Source organism: Microchirus variegatus, assembly GCF_963457635.1.
Source record: "Microchirus variegatus genome assembly, chromosome: 5".
NCBI lineage: Eukaryota > Metazoa > Chordata > Actinopteri > Pleuronectiformes > Soleidae > Microchirus > Microchirus variegatus.
The window spans coordinates 12,083,291-12,099,436 of NC_139806.1; the positions used below are offsets into that span (position 1 = coordinate 12,083,291).

The following is a 16,146-nucleotide window of genomic DNA, read 5'->3' on the forward strand; positions in this document are numbered from 1 at the left end:
ACAACTACAGCAGATTTGTTTCTCTTCCAGACTTCAACCTTATGGATGTATGACATTAATCTTAACCTAAAAAGATTTGCAGTTTAATACTATTGTTCTGAAAAATTTTAGAATACATTCTTTAACTCTAATACTGAGTGTTCTGAAGGCCTTGTTTTGGCGCTGACAATCTTAAACCAGTACTGAGTTTTCAATCAAAATGTCTCCGTGTGTCAAGGTACATAAAAAAAGAATTTGATGTTTAAACGTCTCAAAAGCAGTTTTTGTCTCTCAATCTCTCATGCAATAAGATCTACGAAAGGATGCAGGATGCAGTTCTGATTGTGGACTAATACCTCTGTGATACATCTAAAAACAATGTTCCTTCTTCACTAAAATGAAGGCATAACTTTTCATTGCAGTTCAAAACTTGCCAAGGGCCGAACAGTCCCTGATTCAACTCCTGGCTGATGACACAAGTTCATCCCCTCCCCCTCCCCGACACTCTTCTGTGTCAGATTCATGACATAATATCCACTTGTTTCAATGGTTCACTTAAATCTCTTGGGGACAGAAGATCCACTGGCATCTTGAGCACAGAGGAACCGTCAGTCCTCTCTTTGATAAGACTTGTGACTTCATCATACTTCATCACTCCCATTTCAGCAAAAGGGAACCATTAGACTTTGTCAGTGTAGCCTCTTATTTACCCTCTTATTTTGGTGGTATAACTACTAGTGGAGCTCCTCTTCTTGGTCTCCACATTAGAACTTGGGCATCATTGGCATTTGGCCTCCCCAGCGCGTTGGGAGGAATGGGCTCCTGGTAGTTGAGGATGTGCGGTTGCTCCTGGTAAGAACGGCCCATCAGTGAGGCCCGGGAGCCCAGAGGCATGTCTGGATCCACAGCTATATCCACCAGCATCCGCCACCGCACTGTCTGCAACACGATGCGCTCCTGGAAGAGGAGAACAGCATCAAATACACATGGCCTGGAATGTACATAATATGTGTATGCATGGTGCACAAATCAAAATCTTACAATATGATAATCCTAACATTGTGACAGTAATATGGCTCTGAAAAGCTTGTGACGCATAATATACTCCGGATTTTTAAGTAACTAAAAAAGCAATTAGCACCATTCCCAGCGCCAGTGGTTTCACCTCTGTGAAGTGCATGTGACGTGACATAAACAACAGCATAGCCTCCAGAGATAATGTTACAGAGGTTACCATTTTGCATATTTCACTGTGGTCTCACTTTGAGTTAATAATTTAGATCAGAGGTTCTCAAACTTTTAATAGCAAGTATCACCTGGGAAAATATTGAGCTCTCAAAGTAACACCATTATCGCCAACGCTGAAATAATAGGCAGATTTCCTCCCAGTAAGATCATTTGCTCTCTCATCATCCTCCTCTTCCTCCTCCTTGCTATCACAAGAACATTTTTTCCTTGAGATTCTTTCGACCTGACTGGATTTTTCCCTCACATTCTCTCAAATCTTTTCGGGGTATCAATTTGCCAGTTGGCCTCTCATGCTACTCTTATTCCACAAATGTGTAGACGTGCACATTGTTTTTGGATGGTTGTCCATCACGAACACCTCTATAGAGGCAGTGAGTGGAGTACAGAGGATGATGGACAATGTACTCACTTCAATGAAACAAAACAACATTTTTGCCCGGAAAATTGTTGTTTGAGACCATGACAGGTTCACTTCATTAAGACACTTTTATTCTTACAAGATTGTGAAACTGACAATGCCTAAACATAGTATAACATCTTCCACCAAACCTTTCTCAGGTGTGTGTGTGTGTGTGTGTGTGTTTTTGTCCCACCTTGGTGACAGAATTCATGGCCACTAGCCACGTGATGAAGCTCTGGTCCCTGGTGATGTGGGTCAGCATGGGTGTGTTGCTGTTGCTGATGGGGACTGCCCAGGTCACACTAGGGTAGAAGTTGTCGTTCATGCTGACGGTCAGACGGGACGGTTTGGACGTCGGACCGGTCAGAGTGACCGTCTCGGTGGTGTTGCCATACCAGGGGTAGCTCACGCCATCCGAGTCGCTGATGGCCTTGACCCGACCCTCTCGCAGCTCTGGTATCTCCCAGCTCGACCTGCAGCAGTGGGTGGAGAAGGAAGGAAAAAGCAGGTGAGTGGATGATACAGAGTTGTGGTCTCAATGCTCTGAGTGAGGAAACAGTCTGGTTATAGTAATGGGGGCATTGCAACAGGGGAGGTGGACTGCTGAAAACTCTCTTAAATGAGTGATTGTTAAGAGACTGTAACTCCACAGTCACAGGGAGCTGAGGACGGAGATGGTTTCATGAAGGTCCCACAGAGTCCCTTGAAATGCCCTTGCTACCTGTTGGTAACTTCTCTCAGTTATTTAGCCCTAACCCAAACTCATACACATGCACACAGTTTGTGTTGTCTTTCCACTTACATTCCAATATCACCATACGTGTTGTAGAACTCCATCTGGGTACAAGCCTGGATCCAGCCCACCACCCAGGTTTCATTGCGGGGCACTGGTGGCATCACAACCCCTGCTGAGGCCCTGAAGTAAGGCGTCTTGTAACGCAGCACAATTGGTGAGTTCTCCTCAATAATGGTGGGGCACTGGTCAATGGAGGCTGACACCTCATACACCACAATGTTCTCCCGTCTGATGCGGGGCTTGCATGCAATGCTCTGAATACAGCCCATAGTGCAGGCGACGAGGAAACTGAGCAAAACCAGTGAAGAAGGGGGCAAATGACACCTGGCCAGTATGCACATCAGTCCCCGCCGGGGTCCACCCCTGCCCGAAGAGCAGATCTGATCATTTACTTACCCATCATCACTGACAGTTGGGAAAAGGGGGGCGGGAGAGAAAATGATGGGCAGTATCACAGTCACCATTGATCAAATTTGAAAACATCCACCCATTATACTGTCAGGGTGTGATGGTATGGAGGAGAGTGGGGACTGTGGGGGTAAGTATCACAGATCTCTGCAGCCTCCTCCCCCCGGTCTGCCTGCTGACTGCCGCACTGCCCTTGGCGCTCGTCCCCAGAAACTGTAATCTGGCCTCCCCGGGGCTGCTGCTGCTGCTGTTGCTGCTGCCGCTGCTTCTCCTCCACCTTCCGACCGGAGGCTCCACTACTCCGCTTATAGTCCACTCGTCCGGCTGCACGTCGGTGCCCCTTGATCCTGCTGCTCTGCTCCCGGCTCTGCGTTGTCATGTCAGGTGGCGACAGTGCAGCCAGGTGCGTCAGAGGAGGGGGGTCTGGATGCCTTTTGTTTGCTCCGCTTTCCCGTGTAAGAGCCCTACATTCGCGCGGCGCCCTCAAAAGACAAAATGTGGCTCTTCATCCCTTTGACGGACATGAAACGACTCTCCATCAAAGACGCTCCACAACAGGCTCGAGAGATGTCTTAAAAAAGAAGCGCTACGAAGAAAAAGAAAAAGAAAAGAAAAAAGAAGCGGTGTTCATGTTTTCCACTCAGCGCGCGCGTTTATTCTCGTGGATGCATGAATGGTGCATCATGAATGGAGGCAGCGAGGCAGAAGCACGGGCTGCTCGCAGCGTTCTCTCGCTCCGTCGTCTCATCGCTGCGTGTCCAGTCATAACGGGCCGGAGGAGAGCATCATCTTCCAGCCTTCCAGGTCGCCCTTTTCTGATTTGAGGTGCTGATGCTGGAGAGGCAGGGGAGGAGGGGCGTCTCCCGGCTGGTTGCATTTACAACAGCAATAACACTTCCCCACCCCCACCCCCCACTCCCAATTTAAAAAAATCTTAAAAATGGAATTAATTAATCTTATTCAATTTAATACTAAGGCTAAATAACTACATTCAACCCAATTCTATTCAGCAACTACTTTTTCAAATGCAAATACACATTATTACCCATGATGATAAATCATGTATAATTTCTGGCCATAGAATAAGTCTTTCATAGAGCCATGCTCTATATATTTCCCTGAATAGACCTGCGTGTCTCCTATTTTAATAAATGGAAATAAAGAAGCATCAACCAAGGAAAGGAGGAGGACAAGGTGGAGTATGTTACATCCTTTCTGGTATGTGAAGGCCACCATAGTTCCCTGACATAGATGGGAAAGGGGTGCAATATGCAGTCTCACCATTAGATGTCACTAATTCTTACAACCTGGACTGTTGGACTTTCAAACCACATGTGGGATGATAGAGAGAGAGAGAGAGAGAGAGAGAGAGATTGATATATTGATTGATTTCAGGATCTTATTAATATCCTCAATAAAAGTATGAAGTGGAGCCATTATAATGTATTCATTGTGGATGTTCGGGCTCAGTTGAATGTTATACGTCATCTTTACTGAAGAGGGCAGATGGGCGTGTCTGTGTCTGCGTCCCGCCTCTGTGAAAATCTCATTGGCTGCTGAAGTCAACAGCGGAAGTAGTGTGTCCGGGTTCCCGAGCCGCATCGACACGCATTCACCGGTCAGCCTGTTTTTATTGTCTCTGTCCACCCGCCCCCCCACCCAATCATCACTCCACCCCGTCACGGCTCACGGTGGTGTTGGTTTATGATCGGCCGTTTGTTCGTTACCGTGTATCAGAGGGTGCCGAGCTTGTTGTACCGGGTGTCGCTGATGAAGAAGCCGCAGGTTGTGTTCGTGCTGGGCGGCCCTGGCGCCGGCAAAGGAACCCAGTGCTCCAAAATCGTGGAGGTACGACTAATGGCGAGAAAAGGGACAGTGAAAACGTTTGACTGTTGATGTTAGGCTATAGCATGTCGTAATGGAAATGATATTTGTTATTACCGTGGTTGTTGGTTTTATTTCCGCTCTTTTTATGATTAAATGTCTACATTTCATTGACTTCCGGTTGTCCTCTAAAAATGAACCAGTGTTGCGAGCTAGTTAGCCTCACTAGCTGTGCAGTTTATTTGCTGCTATAGAAGCCGCTGTTCCTTATAATAAACTGTAAACTCAATTCTATCTATCTTCTAAAGATGGACATTTTAGTATCATACTGCTGATATAGCTTAACTAAAATATAACGCAGTGTAGCAAGGTGTTTGATTAGAATGCCTGTGTAAATACCATTTTGACCAGCAACTAAAACAGAACTTAGGAGTGAAACATGTATACAGAAAAAATATAACACAAATAAGCGGTTTAAAAACAAGCCCGGGGTTACATGGGGGCATAAGAAAAACTGAAATAAATGGCTTAAATGAAAGTGCTCCTGTTATCTCAGTGTACTGCAAATACAGTCAGCAGGAGTGTCACTATTGACTTTTGCTCTGTGTTGTAAGCAGACTGACATATTGATTCAGTTGAGATTATATAAACAGTGACCCAGCCCTGCCTCGACACAAAACAGTCAAGATTATATTAATGTTAACACATTTTATGTTATCCAAAATCCTTTTAACCGACTGCACATTTATGTTCATATTTTGTGTTTGTGTTAGTGTCTTGAACTCATCTCCATGCCTGATTGCATTAAGTAGCTGTTTTGCCATAGACTGATTAGATAAGTCTCTGTTGTTACTGCAGCATTAAGTGTTATTACAGTTACTCAGCTCTTGTGTTTTACTGTCAGTCATATACTCAAGGGTGGGGATGTTTTTTTTTATTTTATGTAATGCTGTTAAATTGTTTTTCTTTTGTATGGGCCTCAATAAGAGACACTTAGTAATGACTTACTTACCTCTCTTCACGGATGTCCGTGGGTGTTGGCTGCTGTGCTCTATGTACAGTGGTTAGGCCTGAATGGCAGCTACGCATAGAGACTCTTTTCATTCTGGGCACAAGGACTTGCTTTTTCCTGACGTGGGCATGTAAAGGTTAAAGAAAATGCACAAGTTTATATTTGGAAAAAAAACCTTCACATTCACCTCAGCAGAAAAGTCTTACAACTCTTCATGTTTAAAATGTGTCTCTCAGAACTACTGTTACACCCATCTGTCTGCCGGGGACTTGCTGAGAGCAGAACGAGCAAGAGAGGGCTCAGAGTTCGGACAGCTCATTGCCAGCCACATTAAGGATGGCAAAATTGTCCCCGTGGAGATCACCATCAACTTACTCAGGAAGGTATGTACCAAGCACTGCCTGCAATACAGGTTTGTGATTCCTCACGTAATCACAGCGGTCAGGCAAGTTACTCAGGACCTGTGGAAGTTTTCAAGTTTCCAGCTTCCAAATATGTGCCGATTTGGGTTGGATTCATCAGAGATACTAAACTGACTATTTGTATGACTGTAAGTGTAAGTTGTAAGCTCACCAATTGTCAGTAGTGTACAATGCTTCTTTCCCTGTGTCAACTGGGATTGGCTCCGGCTCCACTTGTGGACCTTGGAGGACAAGCGGTAGATAAGGAATGAATTATGACTGAATGCCATTCTCGGGGCAGAATGTCTACTGTAGTGCAGAAAAATCATCAGCTTGTCTTTGCTTTGTGAATGAAGTCACTACTGTGGCAATGTCCTTTTTATACATAAAACACTAAAGCAGGATAGTAATGTTAGTACATGCTCATTTTCTGCTTTTTGACATGATCTGTATATGATGTTTGTTTCAGTTTAATTAATGTTGTGAGAATTTTGTTCCCAAGAAAGGACTAGTATCTTAAGTGATTTGGAACTGGTTTGGTTTTGCAGTGACAGACGTGGAACAAGTGACTGTCTGCTGCAAAGTTTGTTTCAAGCCCATTTCAACAAAAGGCAGCAGTAGCACAGGCTGATTCGGCTGATTTTGTCTTAAGTAGTTTAAAAAAAATCGATTTAAATCGAAAATCTAATTTTTTATAAAGAAATCCGGGATTTTATTTTTAGACCATATCGCCCAACCCTAATAATTATAATTAAATGAATTGACATTGAGAATAACGTGTGTTGTTTCTGCTCCCTAAGGCAATGGAAGAGACGATGCAGAAAGATGCAAAAAAGTTCCGTTTCCTCATCGATGGTTTCCCCCGCAATGAGGACAACCTTCAGGGATGGAAGAAGGACATGGATGACAAAGCAGATGTCACTTTTGTGCTCTTCTTTGACTGCAGCAATGAGGTAGTTCATGATACTAGAAATACTGAGTTCCATACATAATTCTAAGCCGATATCTTTGGAGACACTTTCCAATGAGGACGTGATCTTGTCTGTGCACAGGTCTGCATCAACAGATGTCTAGAACGAGGGAAGAGCAGTGGACGCACAGACGACAACAGAGAAAGCCTGGAGAAAAGGTACATTCCTCCACATCTGTGAATAAACACAGTGAGAGTTCTAATCATTGCAGCTAAATATTGATTTCATGTAGTGGTTTATTTCTGTCTGTAACCGAAACAAGTATATTTGATCAGTATGGATTTCTCTGACCTATTTAACTGACCCGGATACCGCAAGTGTGTGTTTTTGACCTAATTTGTGTCTCCTTAGAATCCCGTGTGTCTTCTGTCCCCAATAACCAGAAACTTTTTGTTCTTTGATGCAGACTCCAGACCTATCTACAGTCCACACGACCAATCATTGAACTGTATGAGAAACAGGGCAAAGTGCGCTCGGTAGACGCCTCCCGCTCCGTGGATGAGGTGTGTTGATTAATTTAAATGCAGGGAAAATATGGAGCATCAGTGAACAGCTATAATAAATGTCTATAGGCGAGTCAGTGGAGCGTGCATGGCTGTTGTTCATATAAATCAATTTAGTGAAAGTTTTTCAGTTTAAAAAAGATATTGAATTGAAGCAATTCCACAATTATTCAAATAAGTAGATCTTCTGTGGAGTTAAATCCTAGTCCCATATGTTTGACCTGTTTTTCTCTCTTCCAGGTGTTTGCTGATGTGAAAGCCATCCTGGAAAAGGAGGATTGAACTTTCCAAATCTTCCAGCAACATTCATTTACCTGAATGGCTTTCTTTTTATCAACTGCAAGTACACTATAAGTTAATGTCCACACAACTTTTTATTTGATTTCTTTTTCTTTTCTTTTTCTGGTTTTCTGTGTCTTTTATATTTGCTGTACTCTTTGTGTCAGTGGCAGTGAGAAGTTGGAGAGGGGAAAAACAGTCCAAAAAAGCAATGTCTCTACTGTGTCCACAGAGCCATGTCACTGGAAGCAGCCATCGTGCTTCAGACCAAATAGATGAACCTGAAGGCTTCAGTGTAGTTGTTGGTTGCTCAGTATGGTTAATAACTCGTTCTTCAGCGCACTACAACACCTCACTTCTTAATCGCTTCACTGCAGTGATGAATCATGTAACTAGTTCTAATTAGACAAAAACATGGACATAGTGCTGTCAAACTGTACTGTATCTTTTTGAAGGAGAAATGATGAAGATAAAAAAGTAAAAACATCAGTCCTGTTTCCTGTTTTTGTAAAGTCTTAGTATGTGCTTCCTTCCCTGTGGTTATTTTCTTCAGTGTGTTTGACAGATACACAAATCTGTTACATTTACATGAAACCTCGTGCACTTGTTAGCTGTCTGATTGGCCAGCAGATGGCGCCGCAGTTCAGTTTTTGAAGGTTTATCCTTATTTTTGGTGATTATTCACTGTGAGTTTGCATTTACAGAGAATTGACACATGACTCATTGAATTGAAAGTAAACACATGCTAAAATATATCGTGAATTAGGAGATTAATATTCTTAAATATTGAATATAATAGCATGTACTTATTTAAACATATATGTGTTTATAATTCCATCCCTATATACTCCATCCATCTTCTACTGCTTCATCCTCCACATGAGGGTCGTGAGGGACATTGGAGCCAATCCCAGTTGACATAAAGCGTATAAAGAGGTCACGCCCTGGACAGGTCACCAGTCCATCACAGGGCCACACACTCACACCTATGGTCAATTTAGAGTGTCCACTTGCCTAATCCCCAAATCTGCATGCATGCTAACCACAACATCAACCGTGTGGCCCCTATATACTCTATTCATTTATATGTAGTTAATAAATGATCTGAATTGTATCTCTTAATAAATCCATGGGTCAATCATTCAGCTAATTAACCATATATTATCAAAATACTCACACAGGTCAGAGGTTTTCCGTGTAGGACAGGGGCCTCTTCAACGCCTCTGCAGTGGCTCCCTGGAGATAAAAAAAAAAAATTGTTTATTTCTTTCTATAATTACTTTTTAGTTTTAATGATTGCAAAAGTTTATTTATTTAGATAGATAGACAGACGGATAGACAGACAATTTTATACATGATTGATTATCTTCATTCTATGGATGGAAGTTTAGTGGCTCTAGGTTACAGTTATATGGGTATATTTCTTTCATTACTTTTTAGTTTTGATAAATGCAACAGTTTATATAGATAGATAAACAGATAGACAGTTTTATACATGGTTATCTTCATTCTATGGATCAAATATGTTTGCTGGCTCCACGGAGGCGTTTATGCTCAACGTGTTGCAGTATTCGCCTCAACGGCAGGGGGCGTAAAACCAAAAATATTCAGTGACTATGCAGCAAGTCAACGTGTGCCGCCGGATATAAACGTCCGCTGCCTAGCAACAGTAGTAACAAATTTCCGCCATTGAATTTTAGGATATCGCTTACATTGGTCTCAACATTGCTGACCGTGTCTCGATGTTTCACAGCCACCAAAGCGCCACCACAACCACCGGGAGGGCTTCTCCCCCTGGGTCACCACTCTTTCCATGTGCTCGTCTTTTGGCCTTCACAAAGCGAACTCTCATGTTTTTCCACGTCCTACGACAAAAACCATCGTCTTTTTCTAACGTGGTTACAATCTCCTTCCTTGAATTTAAGGCCATTTGACTCTCTCGGAGTCATACAAATGCTTGTACAAGCGGAACTGCTACCCTTCATGGAAGAGTTGGCGCGTGCCGCAGCCGACAGTTACAAAAATCTGACACAGGATATGACGTCATTTTTGTCGCGCGCCAGTCTCCCAGGCACACAACCAGACCCCTGGTGTCAGAGCACAGAAAAAAATACAAGGAGTAAACACCAGGGGGAGCCAGGGAGATGTTTTAACCAGATCACTCTCAAATACTGAAGGGCCAGGTTTACATGACAATAACCAAGGCTGCTACTTAAAATATATTTTATTTTCATTTCATTTATATACACACATGTATGTATATGAAACATCGGCTTACATATAACTATCATTCCTGAGCGTTTAAGCTTGAGGCCTGGTGGATCTGCATTTAAGAGCTATATACACCATTTTGTCAGATCTCATAACAACAGTACCTAACCTGACATGCATTCAAATAACAACGGGGTGATGCATCACAAAGAGCAGATAATATCCGACCGGGCTTTCATGTTATCAAACTGAAAATACACCAACTGTCCGACAATAGAGAAGTTCGAATGTAAGTGCACTATGATACATAATCATATGGTTTGATAAAATACACTCTTACTTAAATGACCCCTTGGCAACACTGGATCATTGCAGCACCAAAGAAATAAAATATATATAAATAAGAATTTGGCAGGTGCAAGGCAGGGTGGGGTTAAATATTTTCACACTGTCAAGGACATTTTATGTAGAAATATTTAAAAAGTATGAAAATATATCACAGCATTATGAGTATGTGCAAAATACCAACACGAGCCTAGAAATTATTAGAAAAGAGCATATGTATACAGCAATTAATCCAAAGGATGACAATCTGAGCACATCACAAGGCGTACTGCAAACTATGCAATATCAAAATAACAAGCCCACGTGTTGTAAAGCTCACTGTGCGCATTTTTTTTAAAATGTAAATGCATTTGTACTCTGCCAGCAGATGGCAATGTGGAAATATATATTATCTTATTTACAAAAATAGAATAATAAATTGCAAAAAACTGTGACCACATTATTGGGGAGATTCATACTGATACCGAGAGAAGCAAAACTGTAACAGTGATTCTCAATCTGACTGTCCTTCAATGCTGACATTCAGTGTAATAACAGAGAAACACCTGCTCACTTTCACATTCAAAAACGTACGTTCTGTTGTTGCACATACACAACAGAGGCAAGAGCTTCTACAGTCTTACAATAAGAGTAACCAAATACTAAGAGCCTGCATATAGTAATGTACATCATTTACAAATGCATATACTGTATATTCATACTTGTCTGTATTTAGAAAAACAAGAGTATTGGCCAATGTACAACAGGGGACAACGTGTCACAGAGGGATAGCAGCAGGCTCAGCAGGAGTTCACAAGGCCATTTGCCATGTTGCTGGGACTCCTGCGATACTGAGCCTTGGTGTTAGTGACTGCACCGTGCTTCTGTCGTAGATGAAGCCTCAGCTGACTCTTATGTCTGAAGTGGAGGTCACACTTTTCACACTTGAGAAAGAAGGAGGAAAATACATCAATGGATTTGCACACAGAAAGTTAAATAACCACACCCAACACGGTATTTGTTGACTTAACAGCGACAAAGCTTACATGGTAAGGTTTCTCTCCTGTGTGAATGCGCATGTGGCTCTTGAGCGTCTGAAGGTGGCGGAAGTGAGTTCCACAGATCTCACAAGGGTACGGCTTCTCTCCTGTGTGAATTAACACATGGGCGCGAAGATGGGCCACCTGACAGAAGAATTAGGAAATAAATTAACTACACATGGATATAAACAGCAAGGGTTTTCACAAATACATGACTGTATTTTATTTCTCACCTGGACAAATCTGGAACCACACGTCTCACACTTGTATGGCTTTTCACCAGAGTGGATCCGAGTGTGAGTTTTGAGGTTGGCTGGTCGGTTGAACTGAGCGCCACAGATGTTGCAATGGTATGGCTTCGCTCCTGGAAGAAGAGATCGTCAGGTTGATGATTGGTTTACACATTGACATCCCTCAACACCATTTAAAGGTGTTTTTGAAAGATCAAAATTAACTCTTCATCCTTACCCGTATGAACCGTCTTGTGGCTGGCCAGGTTTCCCTTGTAGCGGAAGGCAGCCTGGCAGCAGTCACACTTGTATGGCTTGTCACTGTGGACCTGGACCATGTGGTCTTTGAAGGAATCTTCATCGGTGAACTTGAGGTCACAACCTTTGCAGAAGTAGGTGTTGTTCTCTGTAGAAATTAAGTATTTATTAACACCTCAATGCACTTCCCTCCTAAATAATGCAGACAAACCGTATACTGGCACATGGTGTGCACTTACCACAGCTGGAAGGGGAATACTCTGATTGTAGTTTGATAGTGCCGTCTATCCTGTATGTGTCTGGAGAGAGTTGACCCACATCCATGCACTGAGGACTGTCACAGCCACAAGAGGAGCATCTGCGCTGACTGCACAGAGGAAGAAGACCACACAGTTCACAGTTAGACATTTAACATAACATACAATATTGAAATCACATTACATTTTACTGATTTAACAGTGACTTAGTTTTACCTGATGCTGCTGCAGGTGCTGCTGCTACTGCTGCAGCTGTCGACACTCTGAGAATTGGGGTTTTCTTCTCTGTGCTTGCTAGCTCCCTCGTCCGATTGGACATCACTGTCTCCGCCTGTCCCAACACTCCTGCAGGGGCTCAACATGGGGGACATTGGTGTAGATTCAATGCTGCCAACCTGAGATTCTTTCTCATTCTCATCGCGAGATTGGTTCATAACAATGAACTTGTACTTCTTCCAGTTGCGGGCCTTGGTGTCCTCTGTGCAGTCTGAGGGCTGTTTGAGGCTCAGGGTTGCGTTTCTACTGCTGCTGGACTCTGTGGGTGAGTTTGGTTGGCAGTCAGACCTGAGAGGGCTTTGTGGGCTGAAAATGACACCTTTGCTGAAGCCTGGGCACACACGCAAACAGGTGGTGTGTGGGTGCTGAATGTTTTCTTCCTCCATGGGGGCAGCAGGCCCACAATGGCTCCCATGTGCTCCTGCTGATTGAATAATTGCGGTCGGGCAACTGGGATGAGATGGCAGTGGGTGGGAGATGGTGGTGGTGGATTGACTGTGAGTCATGTTGGTGTTGGGTACTTGTGAGCATTGATTTGGGGACAAAGACCCTCCTCTTGGAAGGGCAGTGATTGTTTGGGAGTCTTCCATCTTTGTGGCATGAATATGGAAGTCCCCATAGACATGATAGGAGCCAGAGGTGTTGATACCTCTGAAAACATTGGGGGATGACGTGTGATTGGTTTTGAAGTCTGGCTCTTTTTCACTGGCGGGCCCCACAGCAGGGAACTCTGCAGCCGGATGCAATGATTCCGCCTGTATCTGTCCAGTCTGCATATGCAGAGGCTGAGGTCTGCAGAAACATTACACTACATGTCAGATTCTTTACCACAATAAGGAAGCATGTCCAATCACATCATCTGTGGTCTGTTACCTGGACTTGATGAACCTGTGACAGGTGTCGACCACATGTTCCATCTGGAGATAGATGGCCGTTTCCATGGTAGCCAGGACGAGACTGTCTTTAAGGTTCAGACAGGACGTGTACATGAAATCCAACAGGATGGAGAAACCTACGTAGTTCACCTTGGGGTCTAAGCTGATGACACCGAGGTCTGCGTTCTCCGGGTTAATGAACACAGAATAGAAGAAGCCACTGTGAGAGAGAAACAAATGATTTAATCATTTATATCAATTAAATCTCACAACTTTGCACCAAATTCAATTATTATGAAGGTGTTGCATGCAGTATTTACAACAGATCTAGTTTAGTTTATGCTACAAAAAAAAGGTACTAATGCTTTCATGATGGTATGTACCTGCAAGCCACCAGGATGGCCTTGTGAGCATGAAACTGCTGTCCGTCCACTTGTATGGTGACATCAGTTAGGATGTTCCTGCTGCGCAGACGGTTAAAGTTAAGAAGGACGTCGCCTGCATGACGTGTGAATTGAATGCAGCCATCTGCATCTGTGGCCATGCTGTCAAAATCTGAGGGAAAATAATGAGTAATCTGTTAGTTGTCTGCGACTTTTAGTGATCCACTGCTAATTAAAGCTGTACTTGAGATGCACAGTATTGTGAACACAATATTGACAATGTGATTGTGAGATTAATAAAAAATTATCTACTTTATCAGCCACAGTAATATTGTCTTAAAGCACACAATTCAAACTAAATATATGATCCAAAACAGACATAATTACTCACTTATTATATAAGATTATGTACACAGGCCTCATGTAAACGCAACAAGCTTTTGATCCAAAGTGTCTTGACAGTGTTTTGTCAGAAGGTGGCGCCATTGGAAGAAGACTAACACAAAAAATGAGGATTACTAAATCATTAGAACCATCCCTTGCTTCTTATTGGATCTTAATAACTGAACGATTACATAATCTGTTTTTCAATATTTTCGATCCACATAAATCACGATTGAAACGGTTGCTTTTTCTTTTCTTTAAACTTGGAACAATGTTAACCATAATTTTAAAGCAACAGCAAACATTTACAATAACAAATAACAGATATGAACATGTGCAGATGTGCCCCAGCTCTCCACTTAAATTACTTTTTGCGATATTTACTTGATGATAAAATATGAAAATATACAACTAGATAACCTCTTCTGCTAGTTTCTATGCAAGGTTTTTAGCTATCATAATTATGAAGCATCGACTGAAGTAGATCATTAAATTATAAAATCACTGGATTTGTAAACACAATCATGCACATGAACTTTACTGTTCTACTATTTAATACGCTTTATTTTACCCACAGTTTTAAGACTTAACTAGAGTCAGGCAGTCTACAGCCTGTAGTTGTAAACGTGTTTGACGTCGAGCACATTCCGTCCTGACTGCTCAGATTAGGTTGCCAGAACACAGCGAGGTTTCCTGTTCCCCTCCATAAACAGCACTGACTCGTTTCACAAAGTTAACTCCTTAAACACCTGTCCCCGTCCGGTTTAACACACACCTCTGCGGTCACTTGTCAATAAACATCTAATAATGTGCTCAAAGTGAGGTTTGGACGCACTAATAAACAAACAAACAGTTTGAGTTCTTGCTGCGTAACTTTAGCTGCGAGCCAACGTGCTGGCGAGCACACCACCGTTCAAGGCTGAAAAACACGTTGTTCTTCTCCTTCTTTCTTTACGGTAACACAAACATTTCGACATAGTGTTTGCTCGGTTCACACTAACGCCGATAAGTCGTCGACTAACATGCATTTTAGTGAGGCTGAGTGTTTGCCAGTCGACGCACAAGAGACAGTGTGCGCAGAAAGAAAATGTGGAGTTGACTGCGAACCAACACCGCGAACGCAGTTGCGCCATTAGACCATTCGCACTATGTTTCTAACTTGTGCTGTCGAACATAAACCACACACTTCCCAAAATAAAAAATAAAAATAAATAAACATTAACACTGTCTTGTTTTGTTTTCACTCAAACGGCTGCTTTTAAACGAAGAGCACGAGACACAAAGTGACTTAAATCGAAGCCCTCAACAGCACAACTTCCGTCTAAAAAAAACACAAACACAGAAGAGTATCTGTCAAAACTAGCGCCGTGCTACTTCTTCACTCTTCCCCTCTAAAACAGTCACAAAGAGTCAAAATGTAGAGGAAAAATCTATGTGTCTGTTTCCCCCGGAGCAGCTGGAGTTGCCACAGCAGCGTCTGATAGTTCACAACACATCTGATCTAATGTTGAGAAAATGGGAAGGGAAAAAAATGTCACCTTGTTAAAGTTTCCTCGAAACTCTGAGCATATCCAGTTCTGAGAATCCAGTTCTAAGAAACGCTGCAGCTCAATTCTCGGAATTTTAACAGAGGACTGTACCACTATCGCCGCGGCGGGGGAGTCACTGGCTGCCATTTGTCTCGTTTTAACCCCGCGCTGCTGATATTGTAAATAAAACATACGACCGCTTTTCATACACAAGTGTTGCGTCGTCTTTGTGTCGTGAATGTGGCGTTTATTCGAGATTTGAGCGGTTGTTTGGCCGTTTTCACCCAGTACTAGTTAAAGTCTATGTGTCGTGGACGGTTCCAAATGCAAGGTCAGCTGATGGAGTTATAAATACCGTGGGGAACTCGAGAACATGTCTCAGTAAACCAGTACCTTCGGAGAGTGGAGGACAAAACACTGTTTTTCTAATAGTTCTAATAATTCAGAATGCATTGTTTTGATTTTGACACACACGGGTTTGCTTGGGTGTCACCCTTCAACTGGTTCAAAATAATAAAATCAAACTTGTGGAAGTAACACAAGTACCTGTAATTAAAT

At 42.7% G+C, this 16,146-nt stretch overlaps 3 protein-coding genes across 3 annotated transcripts; 1 reads left to right on the forward strand and 2 right to left on the reverse strand.

Annotated features, from left to right (window-relative positions):
- Positions 1–693: 693 nt before the first annotated feature.
- Positions 694–2,764, reverse strand: fam78ba (family with sequence similarity 78 member Ba; the record flags this gene model as incomplete). Its single annotated transcript, XM_083889166.1, has 3 exons — positions 694–936; positions 1,821–2,100; positions 2,430–2,764. 3 exons carry the CDS (start codon positions 2,762–2,764, stop codon positions 694–696), a joined length of 858 nt encoding a protein of 285 aa, XP_083745292.1.
- Positions 2,765–4,535: 1,771 nt separating this feature from the next.
- Positions 4,536–8,144, forward strand: cmpk (cytidylate kinase; the record flags this gene model as incomplete). Its single annotated transcript, XM_083890534.1, has 6 exons — positions 4,536–4,679; positions 5,904–6,050; positions 6,869–7,021; positions 7,121–7,197; positions 7,446–7,542; positions 7,783–8,144. 6 exons carry the CDS (start codon positions 4,536–4,538, stop codon positions 7,822–7,824), a joined length of 660 nt encoding a protein of 219 aa, XP_083746660.1. The 3' UTR covers positions 7,825–8,144.
- A 1,895-nt stretch (positions 8,145–10,039) lies between these two features.
- bcl6ab (BCL6A transcription repressor b) lies at positions 10,040–15,644 on the reverse strand. The gene is made up of 9 exons (XM_083888818.1): positions 15,598–15,644; positions 13,676–13,847; positions 13,291–13,512; positions 12,358–13,209; positions 12,124–12,251; positions 11,865–12,032; positions 11,630–11,760; positions 11,403–11,540; positions 10,040–11,300 (listed from the first exon to the last, which is right to left on the reverse strand). Exons 2-9 carry the CDS (start codon positions 13,834–13,836, stop codon positions 11,157–11,159), a joined length of 1,944 nt encoding a protein of 647 aa, XP_083744944.1. The 5' UTR covers positions 13,837–13,847; positions 15,598–15,644; the 3' UTR covers positions 10,040–11,156.
- Between the last annotated feature and the right edge of the window lie 502 nt (positions 15,645–16,146).